The 10328-nt window shown below is 42.0% G+C and overlaps 1 protein-coding gene across 1 annotated transcript in view; it reads left to right on the top strand.

The window, feature by feature from the left end:
* The first annotated feature begins 623 nt into the window (after window positions 1-623).
* The window catches only part of ube2ql1 (ubiquitin conjugating enzyme E2 QL1), a 31424-nt gene continuing 21719 nt past the window's right edge, over window positions 624-10328 (top strand). Inside the window, exon 1 of the mRNA XM_072283016.1 lies at window positions 624-2130. Coding sequence (XP_072139117.1) covers window positions 1390-2130 — 741 coding nt within the window. The 5' untranslated portion in view covers window positions 624-1389. The remainder of the gene's footprint in view (window positions 2131-10328) is intronic.

The raw sequence follows: 10328 nt of genomic DNA, 5'->3' as shown, positions 1-10328 counted from the left end.
TACTTTATTGATCCCGGGGGAAATTGGTTTTTCCCCTAGGTGATATTTACTAAGATAAACTCGGTGACCACTTCTTTAGGAATAGGGGTACCTAATAAAGTGGCCGCCGAGTGTACACAGTATCACAAACTACAAGGGTCCCTGCACTGATCTCTCCAGTATACCACCATTCACAGACTTCTGATAAAGTTGTTGAACGTCAATTTACAGAATGCTATTCTTCAGTTTTTATTAAACCACTTTTGTGGATAAGAAAGGGAACGTTAAAGGCACGAATTATAATCGAGGTCATGGAAATTACGTTAGCATTCGGAAAGATTTGCTCTTTTGTGCGCCTCCAAACAAATGGAAAACAGGGACTGGCAAGCGCCTGTTTTGAAAATTAAAAAAAAACAATGCGTTGCAACTTTTAGTGTAGGAGCACCGTTTTGGAATTGGATTTCTGGTCAAATCCCGATGGAAGCGCCGATTTTATTCCACTGGATGCCCTCCCACCCGCCAACGCAGTACTGCCGAAACCCTGCATTTCTTTTGTGTTACAAATGATTTTTCCCCGCAAATAATGCAAATTGTTAGACGAGGCACAAAGGGGCAGGATTGAACCTTTTAACCAGTGCAGCAAAGACCGAATAGACAGATGCTCCCGAATTTGAATCTGAGCAAGCGCCGCTTTTGTATGTCTTCTGGTGATATATCTCGACGTGAGGTTGACGTCGCGGACAGCAGGGACACGGACGTGCGGTCGGTGGGTATTTATTAAAGCTCTGGGGTGGACGTTCGGGTCTGGAGCGCCGCGGATCGAGTGCAGCTTCACAGCGGAGGGAGGCTGGAAGCGCTTTAGCGCAATGACAAACATGCAAAGGCCGCCCAGGAGCTGAACTGCGCCGGAACACATCCCCTCTCACCCCCTTCCAGAGAGACAGCGAGAACAACTCGGGCCCAGGTTGAACGTCTAGTTTTTTTCCCCCTATATTGATTTACATTTCCTGACCAAAACAAAATCTTAGTGGATTTTTATGCATTTTGCAAGAGCTGGAGAGAACACGCAGCAAGAGCCGCAAAAAAGAGGGAGGAGAGAGAAAGGATTGTGTGTGTGTGTTTTTTGCCATTGTGCTGCAGTTGCGATTGGTAAAGGAGCGGTCATTTTACCGACCCCGAATTGATACTTAAGGGCTTATTTTTAGAAAAAGAAATTACAAAATTGATATTCCCTTCGTGTTCGTAATCCTTGGCACCTATTTATGGGATTCTAAAAATGACTTCATTCTGATGAGCTACACCAAGCAGCAAGCGGGTTTTACTTCTTCGCGTCGACTGCTTTAAAAGCCTCCGGGAGGAAAAAATAAATAGATTACAGCCGGTCGCTGCTGCAGCTCAGCTTGCCGAGAGATGGCTACCCTGCTTCGAAAAATCGGTCTGATCCGCTTGCACGACCGAGACACGGACGGGGCAAAGCACCAAGGCTCCCGCAAGGCGAGCAAGAAGAACGGCGGCAAGCACTGCAATGCCTCGGGCAACGAGAGTATCCTGCTGCAGTCCGACCACCACCACCACCATTACCACAGCAGTAGCCATCACCAGCAGCCGCCGCACAACTCCAAGAGGTGCGAGCAGCCCCCTTCCAAGGACGCCAGCAAGGACAAGCCGCAGCAGCAGCAGACCGGCAGCAAGGTGCCCCCGGGCGGCGGAGGAGGAGGAGGCGGCGGCGGCAGCAGCTCAGTCCCCGGGCAACCCCCCAACAAGCAGCACTGCGCCCAGGTCCGGAGCCGCAGGCTCATGAAGGAGCTGCAGGACATCCGCAAGCTGACCGACCACTTCATCAGCGTGGAACTGGTGGAGGACAACCTCTTCGAGTGGAACGTCAAGCTGCTGCAAGTGGACAAGGACTCGGCGCTGTGGCAGGACATGAAGGAGACCAGCACCGAGTGCATCTTGCTCAACCTCAACTTCCCCGACAACTTCCCCTTCTCGCCGCCCTTCATGAGGGTGCTGAGCCCCCGGCTGGAGAACGGCTACGTGCTGGACGGCGGGGCGATCTGCATGGAGCTGCTGACACCACGAGGCTGGTCCAGCGCTTACACCGTGGAGGCGGTCATGAGGCAGTTCGCAGCCAGCCTGGTGAAGGGGCAGGTAAGTCTGGCACAGCATCAGCATCTAGTCTCAGTCCGCAGAATTAACGCTGCCGGCGGTCTTTATTTGTGATGCTTTTCACCCTAGTTTACTGTTTTCAAGCCCAAACTTTTAAGGCATCAGCAGTGACCATCTGAAAAGCAAAAATGCCCCTGTTGCTGTAAATTTGAAATTAAGCAAATTGTTAGCAGCACCAGTGACACAGTGTACAGCTTTAAATATTTCAGGTCGATAACCTCTTGCCATTAACAGAGAGTTTTGTAGGCGTAAAGACAGCAATAGCTTTGGTCTGATTGCCTGAAAATAATTTGAACATTCTCGGAACTGGTCTATACGTCCAAAAAGTTCGCAATGGATAAACACTATCTAATAGAGAAATTAATGAAATTTCGCATCTTGAATGAATGCATAATTTTCTCGTAATTCACGAAATATATCAAAATCTAAGAATAAAATTACCCAGATGACTAACTTTAACATCTGATATATAATAGAACCCGTGAGTTTTTGGTTAATGAGATTTTGCTTTCCTCAGACGTCTACAGGGTTTCGCGATGTAGCTTTGGGATATTCTAACCAAATTTTTCAGAGTGGTCTGAAATGAATTGTAATAAAAAGGATTTTTTTTTGTTGCAGATGAACCAGATGCTTTGTAATGTATTGGCAACTGGCGTTGATGGCAATAATCTCCCATCTCCCACCACCCACCCCACCCCACCCCACCCCACCCCACCCCCAAGTTACCACAAGGAGAATAGCTGTTACCAGTCAGTGTGCTAAGTCAGCATTAGGATGGTTAGGCATCATCTTGAGAGCTTCGAGACAGCAGACCCCCTCCCCCACTCTATTGGCTTTTCAAGCTAATGAGATAGCGAATCAAGTTACAGGCAATTTGATGTGCAGATACCATTTTAGAGAACTCATTAGCTGCTGTTGGAGTACAAAAGCAAGTATCACTTTATCAGCACAACAATGAGATATTTAAAACTCCAGGCCTCATAATTCTGTTGAAAAAGCAGCTGGGTGATAGACTGCACAGAGTTTGCAGCTGGGTCACACCAAAGTATGAGGTTGGTTGTAAAATGAGTTATGGATTGAGCCAATGTTGGTTGGATGTTCTAATTCTGTCTATTTTCTTACTTATTGCATATCTTCTGTTGATAAGGAAGACAAAATATTTTATCACTATATAACCACTGATGCAAACAGTAAGTAGCAATAATATATTCAGTCAAAGGGTAGCAGAGTTTCCTAATATTATAATTTTCCCAGTTTTTAAGAAAATAACTGCATTGTTGGCTATTAAGAATTGCTGTACCAATTCTAATAGCAGCCTTTTGCACTACCTTACTTTCCCTTTTCTATTTTCTATTTATGATTTATAATTTAAATTTTTAATATTTACCATGGATTTGTAATCCAGGGAGCACGAAGCGCAGAGTCAAACATCGCTATGATGATTGTACGCTCTAGTATCAATTGTTTGGTGACAATAAAGTAAAGTCTAAAGAAGGTCCTCTCCTGAGATGAAAGTTCAATTTTGTGGGTGGGTGTTGCTTTAGGTCTTACTGTGCAAGTTAGGCTACTGGGAGGATGGTCTGGGGAGTAGTGTCTAAGGCTCTTCCAGGTAGATGGAGCCTCAATTTAATATATCATCAAGTTCTTCATTAGTGAGGACATCAAAGGGGAGAAGCAAGAGAATAAGTCGGCCATGATCAGTTGGTAGAACAGACTCAATGGGCCGAGTGGCCTAATTCTGCTCTTACTTCTTATGGCCTTATTTAAAGACAGGGAGAGAATGGGATTTGTTAACTGAATTGGTTTAGTTGTAACCTGCCCCATCCACTTTCCAATATAATTATTACTGTACCAAATGGTCCTATTGAACAGTTTTATTTGTCGGGTGTACAACAAAAACTAAGACTATCTTAGTTTATTTGTACAAATGCAAAAAAAAGTGTTGTCTTTTGAGTTTTTAACAAGAAACTACTCAGCAATCAGACAGTATCCATGGAGGAGAAAATTGCATTGATGTTTCAGCCTGAGTTGGTCTTTCATTGGGCCTGGAGCCAGGCAATTGGTGAATCATTAACCACAACCATCACCCACCTGTCATAGACACAAGATATTCTGCAGATGCTGTAAATCCAGAGTAACACTCACATGCTGGAGGAACTCAGCAGGTCAGGCCGCATCTATGGAAAGGAACAAACAGTCGATGATTTGGGCCAAGACCCTTCATCAGGTGAGGAAGGATCCTGATGGGTCGCAACCTGAAACCTTGACAGTTTATTCCTTTCCATAGATGAGTTCCACCACCATTTTCTATGTGTTACCATCATTCTGTTATTGGGGATTTTCTAGAATATTCTTTATATATCTCTTTATTACACATTTTTTCTCTGCAGCTTAAGGTCTACTCATTTAATCTCTCCTGTCTATGCTATCAGGACTCTTCCCTTCTGCTCTTCTTTTCCTTGCTTTCTCAGTCTCCACTTCAGCCAGTTACATCTTTAACCTTTTCTACTTCCAATGATAAGCAATCAAACTGAATCCTTAACTTTTATTTTCTCTCCACAGCTCTTGATTGACCTGCTGAGTACTTTCAGTTTTTACCTCAGCTCTCTGTACCACCTGCCCAAGTGAAATATCCAAGCTAATGGCAAATGCATAGATTAAAATCTAACCATCTCCGTCCTCTCTGCCTCCACTCAAACCATATGTAGCCTTCAATAGTTGTTAACTATTAAATACATTTTAATAAAATTCAATGATAATTGAAATATCGACATTTCTAAGTCCTGAAGAAAGGTCTTGGCCTGAAGCATTGGCTGTTTATAGATGCTGCCTGACCTGCTGCGTTACCAGCATTGTGTCTGAGTGTGTCTGTGTGTCTGTATCTGTATATTTGCGTTGCTCCAATTCTCCATCTATTTATTTACCAGACCTAATTATTTCAGTGCTTTGGCAGTTGCGCCCGAACTCCATGTATACATCACCAGACTAGTGTTGCGAGTAGCTACATCCTAGAAATCTGACTATTATTTTAAAACCTGCAGTGTAAACTCCTGATTTTTTTTTTGGTGTATCTTCGTCCTACACCCAGCTTCCTCCATTCTACAGTTTTGTGCTTCCTGTGGCTAGCAGGGCATTTCTGTCAGTAGACTGCTACCAATGACTGCTGTCACTCAACTGATAAGACAGTTGTCCTGACGAAGGGCCTTGGTCCGAAACATCAACGGTTTACTCTTTTCCATAGATGCTGCCTGGACCATCTGAGTTCCTCCAGCATTTTGTGTGACACTAGAAACATCCATTATGTGATGGGATAGGTATCATTGATCATATTTCACTCAAAGTACTGCGTCACTCCTGTTTTAAGTATGTCCCATCTCTCAAGCTGGTGAGAAATAAGAGGTTAATGACTGTAATTCCCTTACATTGGATTGCTATGCATCAATGGATCATTGGTGACCTTGCTCAGTAATTTGGGGCCAGAAAGGTATGGTTTTAGGATATATTCTAGGGTTGATGAATAAAAAAACTACAAATCAATAACAACTCCCAGGCAGTAAGATGCCTGAGGGTGCTTCATAGCTAGATTGTCATACAGAAAGTGACACTAAGCTACCCACAGAGACATGAGAATTACTGACCAAATCCTTCATCAACGAATTTGGTTTTGATGAATTGAATCCCAAGAGGTCATGTACATGGAATTCCAACTAGGAAACTTCCAGCAAATTTTCAAAGGATTTTCAGTGCATGACAGGAAAGCTAACCACCAAACGAGGAGTGATGAGGGCCCTTTCTCAGCACCCCAACTTGCAGCGTTGACTGTCCATCTCCCTCCTTAGACACTCCCTGACCCGTTGTGTTCCTCTAGCTCCTTTGTGTGTTGCTCCAGATTTCCAGCATTTGCAATCTCTTGTGTATCCACGGTCATGAATGTACAAACGTACAGGTGCTTTTTAATTATATTGTTTCTGGTTTGAAGGCCTTTCATTTAATTTTATTGTGTTTTATTTTTCTTAGTGATAGATTATCATTTTGAGTCCATTGCTATTGCATTTTATTTTTGTGCTTTCTTCTTGGAGTGCATTTTCTAATACAAGTGGATTAGGCAGGTGGAACTCCTGATGGTGATCACTACCCCACATGGGAACTGCTTTGTTGTGCTATTGCTCTTCAGTTAGACGTTATGCTGAGGCACCCATCTGCTATTTTGATGATAATATTTGAAGAATGGTAAAATTTTCTTTTCGTATCTTCTTATCTTCAATTGAAACCACTGGCTGTTTATCTTTTTATCAAGTCGTGTGCTGCCACCAAATTCACCCACAATAAATTTGATGGAAGTTGCAGATTTGTTCATTTATTTTTGGAGCTTACTGGCAGTGTAACAAACAATATTCCTTTTAAATTTTAATCAATCTATACTTTGAAGCTTGGCATCCATATGGTGAATAAGAAATATTTTTAGATTTCTTTTTCTACTTAGTAACTAATGAAATATTCAAGGGAATTTCCTTTAGTATAATTGTAATAAGCTTTATCAAGATGTTTACAACTTAATCACAAAATTCTAATAATGAAAGATCAGGAACCAGTCATTTCCTCATTAATTTCCTGCATAAAGTCAAAATACATTTATTACTAAAGTACATATATGTTACCATATACAACCTCGAGTTTCATTATCTAGCGGGCATTTACAGGAAAATAAAGAAATACAAAAGAATTTATGAAAAACTGTACATAGTCAAAGACTGACAAACAACCAATGTGCAAAAGAAGACAAACTGTCCAAATTAAAAAATAAATAATATTGAGAACTTGAGTTGTAGACTCTTTGAAGGTGAGTCTGTAGGCTATGTAATCAGTTCAGTGTTGTAGTCAGTGAAGTTGTCCGAGATGGTTCAGAGGTCTGTTGGTTGAAGGATGATAACTGTTCCTGAATTTGGTGGTGTGAGATTGCCCGATGGTGTGAGGGAGAAGAGAGCATAGCCTGGATACTGGGGAAATAATTAAATATTTCAAATAGAAAAAAAGTAAAAAAAAATCATAATTCTTTGGAATGGCTCTTTAAAAGGGATTCTAGTTGTGAATCTTAATACAGAGTTTTGATTAAATGTTTTTCAGTCAAAGTTTTTTCTGAGGTAGAAAAGTGAATAACTTGAATTTAGAATATTAGAAGTAGCCCATTTACTTTTGTAACAGAGAAGCGTAAAGAACACTACTCAGAGTATATCACGTCCAAATGATTAGATGCGGGGCAAGTGAAAAATGAAATGTGAAATGTTTGAGGAGAACATGAAGGGGAGCTTCTTCATACAGAGGGTGCCAGCAGAACTGGTGAATCCGGGCTTGACTTCAACATTTAAGAGAAATTAAGATAGGTACGCGGATGAGAGGGTTATGGACGGCTATGGTCTGGGTGCACGCAGTTTAAAATGGCTCGGCTCAGACTAGATGGGCCAAAGGACCTGTTTATGTGCTCTACTTTTCTGTGATGATGACGCTAAAGAAATGATGACAAGATGGGTCAAAGGACCTGTTTCCCTGCCTTAGTGCTGTATGATTCTCTGAGTTGTAAAAGTTTGATTTAAAAATAGACAATGTTTTCAAGGAAGTGAGAAGGAGGAAAGGGTGTTGCTGAAGTGAGACATACCAACAGGCAAGGGGTGCTGGACAAGCTTGCAAGAGAGAAAGAAACAACTCTGCTGATGGATTTAAAGAAGCAACCAAAAAAAATGCCCGACTGAACCCCAACATGAACAGATTAGATCAAATAGCTTGTTCCTTGTTGTATATCTTAAGTAATGTGTCCTTACAACCATGTAATCAAGAAGAAAGCACTTACAACAGGACCAGAGGGCAGTAAATCAAAGTTACAGAAATGGTTCACTTTCTTGCTATCCAGATAGATTTACAATTGTATTCCAGATTGCCAATCAATAGGTTTGCCTGTACCTGATGTAAGAATTATTCACATGAAGGTAATTGTACAATATGATATGTTTAAAGGAACTCTGTTTTATTTTAGGAAGTCATGTTGGATGTTTATCCTTAACACCTTTACAGAAATTATATTTATAATATTATGGGAATATTGCATGCATGATAAAGTTAAAGTAATTATAATCATTGTGAACTGTATAGCCTTGCATTAAAAGTCTCTTCTATTTTAGAAGAGTAAACAGGTGAGTTGATGGTTGAAAATTTGAATTGTAGTTGACGCACTTTTTAAACTACTTGAAAATCCTTATCACATTGAATGATTTCCTTCACAAAATTCAACAAAAGGAAGCAAGTCACAATTGCCAAGTCAGTACAGAATGGTGTAATAGTGGAGAATTCATATAGCAAAGTAAATGCATCCACTGATTTGGATTTCTGTCTCTGAACTAAACTCTGTATTCCGCAGTTTATAATAACTATTGTCAGTTTATGACTACTGTGTTTGTAATGGTTTCCTCAGTGATAACACAGCAAGGGTGTTGTGTAGAGTCACTTTCTGCGTTGAGAGGGAAAGGAAAGATGACTGCATGTCGTCTCTTATTAAAGTAGCTGAGTAGTAATGTGGCCAGTAGACCAATGGAAATTGGTAGCCCGTTGAAATATTTGGTCAAGTCAAATCACGATGTTGAGATTTATTTAGTTCTTTCCCCTCTGGCTCTGTGCTTACAACTGGTAATAATATTACTAGTAAATACTGTGGGCTGTATGGTAGCATGGCAGCAGGCGTAACGCTTTATGGCACCAGCAATCGGTTCAATTCCCTGATTGTTGATCTTTTTTTTTAATGGATTCTCTTGGTTTCGTGTTTTGTGGCTGCCTGTAAGGAGACAAATCTCAAGGTTGTGTAGTTTATACATATTTTGATAATAAATGTACTTTGAGCTTTGAATTTTGAATGTGCTTTTAGGTTTTTTTGTATCTTCTACCCAACGTAGAGCGGAGAAGAGAGAAGGTCTGGTGGCTGGGGTCTTTGGTTTTGCTGGCTGCTTTACTGAGACTGCAGAAGTGTAGACAGAGTCCACGGAGGGAAGGCTGGTTTCCGTGATGTGTTGAGCTGTGTGTAGTTTCTTGCAGTCATGGGCAAAGCAGTTGCAATATCAAGCTGTGCTGCTTGCTTTGCCGGCTAGCTTTAAGTATTTTAGCTTGACTTAAACCAGATCTAACCACTCTCGATATCAGCACCCTGCTGATATGTTCTATGTCCACAGTGTGGGCGCTGAAATCTTTAAGTAAGCAGGCAGTCTGCCGTGGGTGTGAAAGCTGCCTTGAAATCATTTGGCACGTCGTGCTCCCCAGGGGCTGTGAAGTTTGATCTAAGCAGCTCATGCTGGCTATAGCAGAACCAGCAATGAGTAGGGCAAAGGAAAGTACCAATATTTGGTTAAACACATAAAAGCTGCAAGAGTAGAAAGCTTCTTGCAAGACAGTGGACGTGTACCAGAGGCAGGTAGAAAGGTGGAAATGAGGTTATAGTCAGTTCAGGCATGAACATATTGAAAGCAACATACACAAATTGCTGGAGGAACTCAGCAGGCCAAGCAGCATCTATGGAAAAGAGTAAACAGTCAATGTTTTGGGCCATGGCCCTTCATTAGGACGGATGAATTCAGTGGGTTTTTTTTTGGTGCTCTGGATTTCCAGCGTCTGCAGATTTTCTCACGTTTGTGATGAGCTGATTGAATGCTTTTTCAAGATGGTGCTGAGCTGTGCTATCCGGTGAGATGTTGGCTCAACCTTGTTTTTTTTTAAGTTCACAGGGATAGTTTTGGGGACGGTGAGGGGAGTTAGAGGTCAGGATAGGGTTTAGGGACAATGATGAGGGCAAGTTAGATTAGGGTTATGGACAGGGATGTGGAGTCTGGAAGTCGAAGCCCAGTGGCTGAAGCCTGGAGCTGGAGTGTGAGTGTGAGGGTGTGCACATGTGAGGGTGTGCGCGCGCAGAGGGGCTTGTTTGCTGTTGCTTTGTTGCCTGTTCTGTATTCAGCTGAGCATTGTGGGTATGCTGTGTTGACACCAGAATGTGTGGCAGCACTTGTGGCCTGTCCCCAGCACACTCCTAGGCTGTGTTGGTTGCTAATGCAAACAACACATTTCACACATGTTCGATGTCCGTTTGCTATGTGCCGTGTCATATGACGTGGGCGGCCATGTTTCCTGTGACCATGGTTGTTCTTGAC

Source organism: Mobula birostris, chromosome 19 (assembly GCF_030028105.1).
Source record: "Mobula birostris isolate sMobBir1 chromosome 19, sMobBir1.hap1, whole genome shotgun sequence".
In the NCBI taxonomy this organism is placed as follows: Eukaryota; Metazoa; Chordata; class Chondrichthyes; order Myliobatiformes; family Myliobatidae; genus Mobula; species Mobula birostris.
The sequence above is the reverse complement of the archived record's forward strand: the minus strand, read 5'-3'. Positions and strand labels throughout refer to the sequence as shown.